Raw genomic sequence first — 15,107 nt, forward strand, 5'->3', positions numbered from 1 at the left:
TGGCAGGTCTTGGGGGGGGGGTCAGGAGGGTGGGGGGTTGTAGTAAATTAATTTGGCAGGTCTTGGGGGGGCACCAGGAGAGTAGGGGGTTGTAGTAAATTCATTTGGTAGGTCTTGTATGGCTCTCACGGAATTACATTTTAAAATATGTGGCGTTCATGGCTCTCTCAGCCATAAAGGTTCCCGACCCCTGCATGAAACAAGTATTTTTTTTTTAATCTATTCAGCTGCTGCGTTGACTTTGCTAACCCAAGTCTCACTATCCTCCCCGACCTTCACACATCATCACCAGCACAAGAGGTGAATTACAGACCAATTGCTGCTGCTCAGTGTTAACAGTAACATAAAAGGCAAGGGAAATAATGTTCTAAGCAGATTTTTTTGAACTACTACAGTCACCCTGCAATGCAGATGACAGAGCAAATCTGGCTCTCTCTTCTAGTGAGTCATGAATCAGAAGCAGATCCAGAATTTTGGACTACAGCAAAGGAAACAGTGGGTCTGGGTTAGGTCAAGTGACAGATGCCTCGTTGCTAATGCTTTCTTGAATAATTTATGTGTAATAGATTTATTAGAGATGCAATGAACTACACCAAACCTTTGTTTGTAGGAGAGGAGGATGAGGCCATCTATTTTCAACTGAGTACACCAATAAGATGGCGAAGTGGTTAAAAAATGATACAGATTTTTTTTTTCACCCTGCCCTGTGAAAGAATGAATCAAATCTATTTCAGCCGAGCTTTGTGACATCCTTCATTCCTAACACATTTCAATAAGTCCCGCAAGAGAGCTTTTGAAAGTTGTTGACACTACACACCAGATAAAGTGCAGTGAGATAAGAACATAAGAAATTACCATGCTGGGTCAGACCAAGGGTCCATCAAGCCCAGCATCCTGTTTCCAACAGAGGCCAAGCCAGGCCACAAGAACCTGGCAAGAACCCAAGATCATGCTACATATCATAAGGATATTTCAAAAACTGTATTCACAATTTCTATCTCATTCCAAGAAAACAAAAAATCCCCACAGTAATTGCATGGGGCAGTCTAGATCCCTAATGGATAAAGGCTAGGAAAGCAGCAGCATCCAAGCCTGACCCATGCAGTATTACTCTTATGCCAGCTGGAATCACCCTTTCAGCAGCAATCATCCTATTCTTAGGTCCCAAGCATATCACCTCCCTAATGTTCCTAGGTTCTGCTGCTTCCAGGGGACAGGAGAATTGAACCTGGGTCTTTGGTTCCTACAGCTGTATAATAACTTCACTTTCCTCCGAAGACCAGTGTTGTATGTAATAAATGCAAGCTATCTACAGTGAAACCTTTGTATCAGCAGTGCTCAATCACCCAGGCTTCTAAGCATACATGTGTAATCCATTATGCATGCTTTACATCACATATCATATACATAAAAATATACATAAAACACTCCTGTTCTACTCTCATCTCAAGCACAGCACACCAGGGAGCTGAGGGGCCATCATGCACCCCCATGGGGCTCCCGGGGAACTTCCAACAGGAGGAAGACTTGCATCAGGACCTTTAAGGCTTGGGACACTCTCCTTATCTTCACTAAAAAAAAGAAAACAAAACACATCAAAATGGGATTGTTTCAAAACTAGAAAGTTTACCGAGGTACTTGTGAAATGGAAATGATCTGACAAAATGTACAGTTTCTTCTGATAATATCAACGGCAGAAATAGAAATTCCAAACAGTCACAGAGCTACATTCACCAGCAGGGGTGTCCTCTGACTCCCCAACCCCTATCAGGATATTCTTAGGGATCTTCCTTGACTCACAGACTCCTTTTTGGACACTTGAATCAGGATGATTATTTCTCCCCTCCTCCTCTGACAACGCAGGACAGTCTCCCTGCACCGGAATGAGATCCTTCCCACTCCAGCGATCTCTCCTCTGAGAATCCTCTGACAAATTCACTTCTCTAGGAGATTTTGCTTCCACTCTCTTTGGGCGCAGAACCTTTTCACATGCAGAACACAAACTTTCTGGAGCTTGGTGGATAAGCTGTACTGGAACAAGTAGAATACTTCTCTTCATAAGAAGGCAAACCCAGATTCCATCTCAAAGCCCCTCATGGCTTGCTCCAAGTACTTTCCTACAGCTCCAGGGATTCCAACCCTGAGTCCTAGGCTGCCTTCCTGAAGAAAGAACACAGAAAGTTCTGGACTAGATGAGTTTTATTCAACTCGTAAATTCCTAGACATCTCTCATTAGGGAGTGTCTGAAAACTACCATACCTCACTGCTGTGTGTCTGTAGTACTGTATGCATTACTAGCAAGGGACACATTTAGGGGTCCATATTCAGCTTCTATCCGGTTAAGCAAATTAGCCAAAATTTAGTCGATATATTCAGCAGCGCAGATATAATGGGTACCTATTGACAAAGCGAGGGCTGCCCACACACACACATACACAAGGAAAAGGGGAAGAAGAGGGGAAAAAGTAGAGAGTGCAAGGGGGAAAGGATACACACACAAACTCGTTCACAACCCGTCACTCCTTGATCCCCTTCACCCACATCACTCAAACCAACACCACAGCACATATACACACTCCCTCTGCCTCCGCCTCTGTGTAATCACACAGGAGCCTGGGATAAGAGGGATAGGGGAGAAGTGGGGAGGAGAACAGTATAGAGTCTAAGGGAGCACCCCCCAACTCACTCCCTTGTTATGCATCTCCCCCAGATGCACAACTCCACCGCTCACTCCAACCCCATAACCCAATGTTTCCCAATATTTGCATGCCCAAAGCACACCTACATTAACAAAAATGCTGTGTGGCACACATGACTCCATGGAGTAGACAGTGTGGACATGAAGAGGATTCATATGATCAAGAGAAGAGCTAGGAAAACACTGAAAGCCCCTCCCATCTCTCTTCCAAATTTTAAAACAAAGGGAGAAAAGGGGTGCCCAATGGACCAACTGCCTCTATATACAAGTGAAGGAGAAGGGAGAAGTCATTGTGGTGCAGGCAGCCGGCTCAGTTAATTCTCTTGGCTGCCGCGTGCTACTGCCAGAGATCTTTCACTGGTGCTGCTCCCAACATTCAAAGAGAGTCACATCCAGTGCTCAGTGCACGCTCTTCCCATCTCATTCAGCCTGGAGATAGAAGAGGCTGGAAAGACTCAAAGAATGAGGCTCAAGAGAAGGAAGATGAGGAGGTGCTGTTTGTGTGCTGCAAAACTCAGGGCCTAGCTCTATATGCTCGGGATGCTGCCCATTAATTTCCACACTCCAGAGCTCATGCCTGTAACTAGGAAGATATTACAAAAAATGTGTTGTGTTCCGCGGCCACGGATGACTGCGGTCGCGCCCCCTACCTGACTGCGACGGTGACCAGCCGTGGTAGCATCAGGGGAGACGTCTGCAGTCCGGTGCCCGTTGTTCTCGCGCCCCGGCGTGGGCCTCCGGCTTGGCCACCGGGTCGGGAGCCGTCCCTGCTCCTCCGTTGTGGCATCAGGCAGCTCTCCTCTGCGGCCCGAGATCCAAAATGGCTGCCGCCATCTTAGGCACGAGGCTGCGCCTCCTTCTGAGATTTAAAGGGACTTCGCCCCTTTAATTGACCAAGCTGATCCCTATGAGCCAGAGCAGAGGAAGTATATAAGGAGACTTCCTCTGCTCATTCTTTGACTTGGCAACGTCGTTCCAGCGTTGTTTGAGTCTGCTTGCTTCAGTGAGTCTTCTTGTGCTTCGGACCCTTGCTTCTTGGTTCCTGTCTCGTCTCATTGATTCCTGGTTCCTGACTTCGGACTGGCAAGCGGTGATTCCTGGTGTGTGACTTCGGACTGGTATGCGACGACCCTCCCGCACTTGACCTTGGACTTCTTCTGGACCATCGTCTCCGTGGGCCCACCTAAGTCCCAGTGGCCCGGGTCCCCACGGGCTCCTCCCGGGGGGATCGCGACTTCCAGTGGCGAAGGCACAGTTCCTCTCCTCGACGTCACAACTCTTCGTCTGCCTCCACGGTCACCTCAGTCTCCAGTGCCGAGGGTCAGCAGGTCGCATCTTCTGTTCCGCCTCGCCACCCGATGGGAGAACCTGAGGATCCACCTCCTAAGGTACACCATCCTCCTGTCGGTCCAAGGGTTTACAAGCCTGAGCATAACAAAAAGCCTTAAAGGGCAATACGATATGATAACCAACAGACAGGATTAAAAACGGGGAAGTAGTGCACTTTTTAATGCTCACAATTTTTGAAAAATGCTTGAAAAAATGCTTATAAATATTTAAAGATGGACCTATGGACCTATGATTAAAAGTGTGTCCCTCTTATTTATCGATGGAGCATAACGCAAGGCTCTAAAAGATAATATGATGGTCCCATAAATCACAAAATTATATGAACTGAAATTTGGAGAATACATTTAATCCTGTCTGTAACTAGGAAGAGGTATGCACGAATATACATGTTCTTGGAAAGGAGTTTCTACAAATTTAAGAGCCAGCACTGATGTCTCATGTTACATAGTGGTCAATACAGTAAAGTGCGACTGTGGTTACCCCGCTCCTAACCCGCTTTCTACTCACTTTCCGGCCGCGTTAGCCCTTCCTGCGATACACAATCCCCTTTAACCCATCCTTACCGCCTCTTTAAATCACCGGGTAACCCCTTCCGCACGCGGCTTGCATTTGCAAGCAATTTAAATACAGTATGGAGCGGTAGGTGAGCTGGGCTGTGCATGCGGCAACCGCGAGTGCGCCCTGCACTAACACAGCTCTTCCTACCCCTCCTTACTGTATCGACCTGATAGTAACTAACTACTGCAAAATTCCTCCTTACTGCTTTTACACTGTCAGTTTACTATAGGAAATTCTCTATAAATCCATACAGGGACCTTTATACATGGGACTATCAATGAATTACACCCAGGTCATTCAATCATATATTTTTAATAGCCCATAATATAATCATTGGTCCGTTAAGATTCAAAGAATTTTTTTAATCTTTGCAAATAAAAATCTATCCTTTTCTTATTATTAAATATAAGCTAGTAACTTAGTATATGATGGCTGATAAAAACCCATTGAGAGCAGAACCCAAATGCTGGCCTGAATCTGAGCATCAGTCCGTGGTGACTTTTTCATGGCATACCTGATCAGGTCTGAAGGCACACTGGTTGGGAAACACTGCCATCAGACACACACATGATGGGAGGAGGGGGAGAGAGTGCACCCTCCAACAGCACACACCCAATCACTCCCTACTCTGATGTCTCCATAACACACACACACACACACACACACACCACATTCAGGGAAGGAGAGAGATAGGAAGGAGGGAAGGGAGAAGGTGGGGAGAATCCCCCACATACTCTCAACACCCCTCCATCATATCCTCCCTGACACACGCATCCCTCACTCACCTCTCAACACCACTCACACATCTCCCACTCATACCCCATGCCCCTATACTATCCCCACAACATATACATACCATTCCCACATATGGGGAAAATGGAGAGGTCAAGGAGGAAAGAGTGAACACCCCACTCACCCCCTATACTACTCATACCCCACACATACCACTTGTACCACACTCACAACACATACCCTTACCACCACTTCCCACCTACACCACCACCACCACCTACACACAACCCACCCATGCACCTATCACCACCACATACACCACCTCCTCCTTCCCTCAAATACCCTCTGCAAGCATTCTGATCCACACCTTTCCACATCTTCCCTACTAAGCCCTCCACATACACAGACACCTGGCACCCAATTTGTGGAATTCACTTCCTCTTAGCCTTCAAATTGAGAACATTTTGTTAAATTTAGGAGAGCTTTCAAAACTTAACTTTTTACTCAGCTTTGAATGATTATACCAACTATCTCTGATCCATTTACTCTTTTGGTTTTACTTCTACTGAGTTTAGAGTTTTTGTTGCTGTTTTAATTATTTCTGATAATTTAATAGCTGTTATTGCTGTTTTTTAAAATTTTTATTAGTTGTTTACTTTGAACGCTTGTTATGTAAACATGCATCCATCATCTTGTATGGTGTGAAGAAAAGAAGAAAAAGATGTAATTACTTACACTTTTCCTGACTCATGTAGCATTTCTAGCCACTGAGCCTGCTCAAACTCAGACTCTGCTGCTAAGACGATATTACCCTGGAGGAGAAAATCAAATGCATCAGGGGAGATACTAATTGTGGTGGATCCAGCCATGCAGATAAAAATATCAGAATTTGTGTTTCTCATGGAAGGCGCACTGATGCTTTCAGAACAGAAGCCATGGTGGTAGTATGTTTGACCTGGACTAGACTGAACAGTTATGGCTAATTTTTTGGTTCTTGATCTTTTTATTTAATGACAATGTAATAGTCTGAATGTGCAGGCACTGTGGTTTCTACTAAGAAGAGCTTAGCTCCATTATCTTTCAGAAAGCTAATGCTAGTGTGTTTTTTCACTCTTGCCTGCAGAGTCAAAGTTTTCATGACTGAGTGCCATTCCCAAAGGTGATTTTCTACTCAAAGATTATGGGATAATTTGAGAAGATCAGACAGTTGCAAAGTATGTAGGCACTTTTAGTGGGCGTATCTTGGAGCTAATTTCAGAAAATGAACCAGTGTTACGCATGTGTATTTAAAGGGCCTGCATACTCTGCACCTGCTATTTCTGCAGGGGGTAGAAGGGGGATAACGGGGTGCACACTTTTGTAAACCTCAAGTACCCGTGCTGTTTTTCTCCCCTGACCTAAATACATACCTGTGAAATCTCCTTGCATCCAGGCAAACGGTACACTCACCGTGGAATCCCACGGTGTATTTGTAGCTGGGGCAACAGTGGGGTAGATTTCAGACTGCCAGCTTATATGGGTAAATCAGTATTTAACTGGATAAATGGCTTTGAAAAATAATATATGTAATATGCAAAGTGCTAAGACTATTGTGATGTAATCATAATGGAGGGAATCCTTAGAGTTTGACCACTTACTCATAACAACTGGCAGTCAAATATCTTTATAAGGTTGGCCACGGATTTTTGCTACACTGCCTAAGACTTGTGGTGCTCCTGCTAAGGAAACTAGTAACCAAGTACATTTCTGTGCTCACTGTTGGCCACTGGCTTCCCATCACACCTTTTAATGCTAAAGCATTCTCATTGGCTTGGTCCTGATTTTATTGTCTGAGAGATATAGCAAAATGAGGCCAGAGATCAGAACATGCAGACTTCTCCACTATTACACTGAAGCAAAGAAGACCAATGCATCTCCCTGTCACCATGCAGTGAGCTCTAAACAGGGCCTCTACATGTATTCTGAAGGACGTTACAGATAAATAATAGAAACCAGACAAACTTACATGAAAATCTTTATGAGAAATGGTCATTGCATAAGGCATGTTGGGTTCTTCTTTGGCATCTACGATACAGCCTCCCAAAGGAATAACCCCCTATTAATTAACCAAAGTATGTGGATTATTTTATACCACTTATCTTTATAGTTAAGAGGCGCAGTTAGCATATAACATAACAACAGATTGGATTCAGCAGAGGTATGATAGAGAAAAGGAGTTTTATCATGAGATTCAGGAAAACCTCCAGGATATGAGAGTGCAAGAATGAAAGCAACCATTGAAATGCTGATAAAGCCGTCAGAATGATCTCTCATCTTACTTCCTGTTTTACTTTATAATTCTGTTCATACCAGGAGCCATGAACAGAATTAATAAATAAAGATGTTCTTTTTCCAGTTATTTTGCTTTTCTTTAATTAGGCTTTAATTCTCAAATTTGCAGATAGAATAAACTTGATTTCATGGCTGATATGGATTTGTAGGGTTTTAGAGTAAGGATTTGGATGGTTGTGTAAATGGTCTTGAGTGTATTTAAATTAGTTAGTAATGATTAAAGTGCGCTCAAAGCTCATTAGTGCTTTACCTTTTGTTCAAGTTAACATCACTCTGTAAACTTGTTTACTGTACTTCATCCATCTATTCCAAAATGTTTTGGTGTGAGAAAAGCAACTCAGCATATCCAAAAAGGGATGATAAGAGTTAGACATAGTGTAAGGAAGCTGACAATTTACAGGGATAGGCAATCTCCTTCTTAGTGGATACTGCTCAGGTTTTCAGGATATCTCTCATGAATGTACATGAAAGAGATTTACATATGATTGAAGCAGTGTACATGCAAATCTATCTCATACATATTCATTAGAGATCCTGAAAACCAAAATGGATTGGTGTCCATGAGGACTAGAGACTGGCTACCCCTAATAATGTAATAATTTGAGTGTAAATGGGTAACGGTAATAAAAAAAAAAAAAGTATAAAAGGGGTTTATTAGATTTTCCTGAAAAACTCATGGCCTGCCCTGATCCACCTATTTTTAGCACAGGATATGATTTTTATTCACCAAAATCAGAAGAACTTCCAAAAGAAAGTTATGCCCCTGGAGTTAAGGTTACAAAGAGAAAACAAAACATTTAGGAAAAATCTAAAAACCTGGCTGTTTAAACAAGCTTTTCAAAAAGAGAAGGGAGAATAGAAACCAGGGAAGCACAAGGAACACCAATACACAGAACAGTAATCCCCAAGTGTGTAGTTTTTGTTTTAATAGAGAGCGCATCACGAAAGGATAAGTTACAATTAGAAAACGAGTCTTGTACTCAAAACTGCTATAGAATTGACCTGGACATGATGTTTTTCACATTTATCAATTTACATTTATTAAAAACTGTTACCGAACCTTATGGCACCTATGTAAACTGAAAGATTTTAATTGCATTACTTTATGTGCCTTACTGTAAACCGTTGTGACGGTACCCACCTTAACGACGGTATAGAAAAGATTTTAAATAAATAAAATAAATAAATAAATATTTGTGAATTCCTGAATTTGGAGGAACTGAGTCCAGTGTAAGTGTTGCAGTATACTCTCTGGTAAACTAAGTGGTGCACTGAGGGTGAAGGAGCATTAGCCAAACAGAAAAAATATCAAATACTCATTTTGTTTAGTAGCAAAATATTGAAAAATGCCATCATATAAATTCTAAAGATTTTGTACAAGGCTTCCCAAACCTGTTCTGGGGATCCCATAGTCAGCTGGGTTTTCAGGATATCAACATTGAATTGGCATGAGATAAATTAGCAGACACTAGAGACTCAGTATATGCAAATTTATCTCATGCATATTCATTGTGAATGTCCTAAAACCCTGAATGGCTGTGGGGTCTCCAGGACAGGTTTGGGATGCCCTGATTTAATATAACAAGACTCCACACTACTGAGTATAAAATGCTACAAAGATGCTAACATGAGACCATCATAAGATGATCCTCCTAGTAAGGTCATTCAGTTCCATATACTCCATTGGCATTGCCGTCTTAAACTTCAATTTTACTACAGAAAATCAGTCAAGGCTCAAAAAATTGAGAGATAAGCAATGATCGATATGCTATGCATGAAATATAAGCAGACAGTACATTGGTTGTTCAGAGTTGGCGATAGACAATGGCATAAGCCAACTAAGCAATTGATTTGAGATATGAGCAGCTGAAGGAGTCTCTGGAATCATTTTATTTATTATTATTTCCCCAATGACCTCCCCTTCCTATGGTTCTCCACTTCTTGCCCCCAAACCCACCTCCTGCAGCTGATTCAGAGGAAACTGCAGAGGTGGTCAGTGAGCACAGGGCCTGTGAGCCAGTGTGCACTTACAGGTTCTTCAGTAGCCCCATCTCTTCATCCTGCATTGCCTTCCTTTCATAAAGGAACCCCTATAAAGGGTGGGGCTACCGTGGGACCTATGTGCATATGCTTCCTGTACTTTGCATGAGAGGGGGTGGAGGGGAAGCTTCATGAGGCAGGGGAGAGAGAGAGTGGAAGTAGAGGTCTGCTGGGAGAGGAAGAGGCCTGGGATCATGCTGGACAGGAGAAAGAGGCAAAAAAAGGAATGAAGATGGGATCATTCTGGTTGCAGACCTGTGCAACCCGGTGTGCATACAATGCAATTGAACAGGGCGGAACATGTGGGGGGGCGGCAGTGGGTGGAGTCAGTGTGACCATGTCCTCTCAAGTCCCAGTGGTCCAGTGCAGTGCCAACCAGAGCAGAAGTTGTAGACTCTGCTTCCTCCCTGCACCACCACTTACCCCACGGCACCAGCCAAGCAAGCCAGTATTTATTTATTTATTTTTTAGATTGGATTTCAGTGATTATTTCCTGCTGAAACTTAGGAGACACTGAACCCTCCTAGCAGTTTTTTTTTCATATCCAGCCAGGTCCTGTGTCAGAAGGTGGGAAGTATGTATTTATTTATTTATTTATTTATTTGAGGTTTTTAATATACCGACATTCATTGGATACATCATATCGATTTACAATGAAAACATAACAACAGCAGGATTGCTTTACAGTGGAACCAAGATTGAACATTAACAACAGATAACGTAGAGAGGGAGAGGGGGAGGAAAAGAACTTAAGATCATAAGAAATTGCCATGCTGGATCAGACCATCAGTCCATCAAGCCCAGCATCCTGTTTCCAACAGAGGCCAAACCAGTATAATTGTCTCAGACCAGGGACTGCCATAAGCACTTGAACTGCACAGGGCCACAAAAAATAAAATTGCAGGACTAGCAACAGAAGGCTTTCAGCAACACTGTGAGCATGGTAAGATGAGAAAGAAAAGAAGTGCTGTGCCAGTGTATCCTGATGTCAAACACGAGGGTGGAGGGGGGGGGGGGAATGTGTGAGAATGGGAGCCATCCTGCATACCAGCCTGGGTTGTGTGTGTGTGTGTTTGTGTGTGTGTATGGCAGCCTGGCTTGCGTGTGTGAAAGGAAGCCTGGATGTTGTGTGTGTGCTGTGAATGGCAGCCTGGCTTTGTGTGTGTGTGTGTATGTGTGTAAATGACAGTCTGGATTTTGTGTGTGTGTGAATGGCAGCCTAGATTGTGTGTGTGTGAATGGCAGCCTGGATTTTGTATGTGTGTATGTGAATGCAGCCTAGAATGTGTGTGTGTGAATGGCAGCCTGGATTTTGTTTATGTGTGTATCTGTGTGTATGTGAATGGAAGCCTAAATTGTGTGTGTGTGTGTGTGTGTGTGTGAATGGCTGCCTGGATGTTGTGTGTGTGGGTATATGTGTGTTAATTGCAGCCTAGATTTTGTGTGTGTGTGAATGGCTACCTGGATATTGTGTATGTGTGTCAGCCTGGATTTTTGTGTGTATGTGAATGGCAGCCTGGATTGTGTGTGTGTGTGTGTGTGTGTGTGTGTGTGTAAATGGCATCCTGGGTTGTGTGTGTGTGTGTGTGTGTGTGTGAATAGCAGATTGGCTTGTGTGAGTGTGCGAATAGCAGTCTGGATTTTGTATGTGTGTGTTTATATAAATGGCAGCCTGGATTTTGTATATGTGTGTGACTGGAAGCTTGGATTTTGTGTATGTGTGTGGTGAATGGCAGCCTAGATTTTGAGTGTGTGTGTGAATGGCATCCTGGGTTGTATGCACTGTGAATGGCAGCCTGGCTTGTGGGTTCGAATAGCAGCCTGGGTTGTTTGTGTTTGTGTGTGTGTGTGTGTGGGGGGGGGTGTATGTGTGAATGGCAGACTGGCTTATGTGAGTGTGTGAATGGCAGTCTGGATTTTGTGTGTATGCGTGTGTGTGTGACTGGCAGCTTGGATTTTGTGTATGTTTGGTGTGAATGGCAGCCTAGGTTGTATGTGTGTATGTGAATGGCAGCCTAGATTTTGTGTTTGTGTGTGTGAATGGCATCCTGTGTTGTGTGTATGTGCTGTGAATGGTAACCTGGTTTGTGCATGTGAATAGCAACATGGGTTATGTGTGTGTGTGAATGCAGACTGGCTTATGTGAGTGTGTGAATAGCAGTCTGGATTTTGTATGCATGTGTGTGTGCAAATGGCAGCCTGGATTTTGTGTGTGTGTGTGTGTGAATGGCAGCCTAGATTTTGTGTGCGTGTGTGTGAATGGCATTCTACATTTTGTGTGTGTGCTATGAAAGGCAGCCTGGCTTGTATATGTGTGTGTGAATTGTAGCCTGGCTTGTGTGTGTTGTGTGAATGGCAGCATGGTTTCTATGTGTGAGTGTGTGAATGGCAGCCTGGATTTTGTGTGTGTGTGTGTGTGTGAGAATGGCAGCCTGGATTTTGTGTGTGTGTATATGTGTGTGAATGGCAAACTGGCTTGTGTGTGTGTGTGTGTGTGAATAGCATCCTGGATTGTATATGTGTGTGTGTGTGTGTGTGTTTGTGTGTGAATGGCAACCTGGCTTGTGTGTGTGTGTGAATAGCATTTGGATTGTATATGTGTGTGTATGTGTGAATGGCAACCTGGATTGTATGTGTGTATGTGAATGTCTGCCTGGATTTTGTATGTATGTGTGTGTGAATGGTGTTGCGCCGGTCAGTCACATTTGCTGCTCACCTCTTTTTGCCCTGCAACTCCAAGTCTAGGGAGGATGGCCGCCTCGGCTTCTGCACGCCACCCTCCATGGCGTTCCCGAGATGGTGCTGGTGCTCCCGGCAGCCATCTTACTTCTGGGGTGACCTAGGGCACACGCGCGCGTGCCTGTCCTCATCTTAACCACGTCATGGCGGGAACCTCAGGGACGTCCCCACCGCATGACATCACTGCCTACGTATATATAATCTCATCGGGCCAGCATACCATCGAGTTAGCAAGGATTCCTGTCCTACTCAATTCCGCCATTCTGGGACTTCACTTTGCTGCTCCTGCGCTCCTGACTGAGTGATCTAGGTACCCGCTCCTTGGGGGCATTGCCGCACTCAGGGCTATTCGCTCCTCGGAGAGCCACCTTTACTTGCCTCACTTCTCTAACCCAATGAGTCTCTTCCTGTTTCCACAGATGACCCTTCAGTGCTCCTGTACCTCGGGTCTCCACGGAGCCTACCACTACAGCTGGCTACTCTGTTCAGAGTGAGTATTGGATCTGTTCTACAACTTCCTCCTTCTTCTGTGTGTAGATTCTCGGCTTACCCCGCTCTGCGGTCCACTACCGGATCCACACTGTCTTGGGCATATGTCTACCACCAGCCTCCAGCCTACACTGCTCTGTGGACCACTACCGGAGGCAGCCTGCACAAGTTTCTATGAGAGAAGGTATTCCCCGGGTTACCCCGCGCTGTGGACCACTACCGGGACAACCTACACCAAGCTTCATCTAGAGGAAGTATTCCCCGGCTTACCCTGCGCTGCGGGTCACTACCGGAGAGACCAGCTTACAAGTCATCTACTCTGGACTGAGTCTATTAACCCGCTGCTGTATAATAAACTACTACCTCTGGTGTCCATCACTGCTGAGACCCCGCCTGTCGTGGTGAGTCCCCACAGGGCTTCTCCCTGTGGGTGGAGCCAGCTCTTGCCACAACACAAGGGCCCACTAACTAGTTCTAAACACACAGAATGTAACAAATTGCAACCTGGCTTGTATGTGTGAGTGTGTATATGTCAGCCTGGATTTTGTGTGTGTGTGTGAATGGCAGCCTGGATTTTGTGTGTGTGTGTGTGTGTGTGTATATGTGTGAATTGTAGCCTGGCTTGTATGTGTGCTGTGAATGGCAGCCTGGTTTGTATGTGTGAGTGAGTTTTTCAGCCTGGAGTTTGTGTGTGTGCGTGAATGGCTTCCTTGGTTTTGTGTGTGTGTGTGTGAATGGCAGCCTGGATTTTGTGTGTGTGTGTGTATGTGTATATGTGTGAATTGTAGCCTGGCTTGTGTGTGTGCTGTGAATGGCAGCCTGGTTTGTATGTGTGAGTGAGTTTTTCAGCCTGGAGTTTGTGTGTGTGCGTGAATGGCTTCCTTGGTTTTGTGTGTGTGTGTGAATGGTAGCCTGGATTGTGTGTGTGTGTGTGTGTATGAATGGCAGCCTGGCAGTAACTGTTTGCACAGGGCAGCAAAAATGCAAGCACCGGCCCTGACTGGCTGGGGTAGGTATGTGTTGGGGAGGTCCCAAATTATTCCCTGCTAGCACCACCTTTGATTATACAGGAATACTCTTCTTGGCTCCTTATGCTGTAGGGCATGGAGCAAATTATCTTCCATAGTCCATTCAGAAATTCTATTATATATTCTTCTGTCTGATTTAGAAGGCTAAAGTAACCTTACTGTTCTCTCTCTCTCCAGGTGCATAAAGAAAAGTGGCAGAGTATACAGAACAAGAAGTCACTGGCAATTGAGCTCTCTTACCTTGGGATGGATGTTGAAGTATTTATTGCTTTCAAAATTTCTTTTTTCATTTTCCGCATAGTAAAGCAAAAAACTGTCTTTTATAATAAAGAACCTAGAAAGAAGAGGAAATAAGATATTGAACACTGTCATTATTAAATTCAATAAAGAGACAGACTGAAGTTTCAGTATTAAAATATACCATTCACTTCTAGAATGAAATAATAACTCAAGTGTAGGTAAAATGGATTTGTGTCTGTCTCAATCAAGTAAATTTATCCATGCTGTACTATATCGCAGGCAAGCTACCAAAACATTTTTTTCCTGTTTTTCCTGTTTCCAAAAGAAGCCAATGCAGGGCAAGATCCCAAAGGGTCTATAGATTCCATGCTTCTTATCCACCTTAATAATGGTTTATGGACTTTTCTTCCAGGAACTTATGCAAACCTTTTTTAAACCCAACTAAACTATCAGCTTTAACCACATACACCAGAAATGAATTCCAGAGCTTAATTACACTTTGAGTAAAAAAATATTTTCTTCTATTTGTTTTAAATGTATTACCTAGTAACATCATTGAGAGACCCTCTTGGATTTTGTACTTTTCGAAAGAGTAAACAACCGATTCATGTTTACCTGTTCCATTCCCCTCATTATTTTATAGACCTCTATCATATCTCTACCTCAGCCATCTCTTCTCCAGGCTGAAGAGCCCTAACTTCTTTAGCCTTTCCTCATAGGGAGTTATTCCATTCCCTTTATCAGTTTAGTCACCCTTGTCTGTACCTTTTCTAATCGTGCTATATTTTTTTGAGATGTGGGAGCAGAATTGCACACAGTAAAAGTGCAGTCACACCATGGAGTGATACAGCGGCATTATGGCATTTTCTATTTTATTCTCCATTCCTTTCCTAATAATTCCT

At 43.9% G+C, this 15,107-nt stretch overlaps 1 protein-coding gene across 1 annotated transcript in view; it reads right to left on the reverse strand.

Moving 5' to 3' along the window:
* Nucleotides 1–15,107, reverse strand: part of PLEKHD1 (pleckstrin homology and coiled-coil domain containing D1) — a 105,756-nt gene that overhangs the window by 46,385 nt on the left and 44,264 nt on the right. Inside the window, exons 2-4 of the mRNA XM_029598797.1 lie at nucleotides 14,206–14,299; nucleotides 7,344–7,433; nucleotides 6,074–6,150 (exon numbers count right to left, since the gene is read on the reverse strand). Of these exons, the coding sequence (XP_029454657.1) occupies nucleotides 6,074–6,150; nucleotides 7,344–7,433; nucleotides 14,206–14,299 (261 nt within the window). The remainder of the gene's footprint in view (nucleotides 1–6,073; nucleotides 6,151–7,343; nucleotides 7,434–14,205; nucleotides 14,300–15,107) is intronic.

Source organism: Rhinatrema bivittatum, chromosome 4 (genome assembly GCF_901001135.1).
Source record: "Rhinatrema bivittatum chromosome 4, aRhiBiv1.1, whole genome shotgun sequence".
NCBI lineage: Eukaryota > Metazoa > Chordata > Amphibia > Gymnophiona > Rhinatrematidae > Rhinatrema > Rhinatrema bivittatum.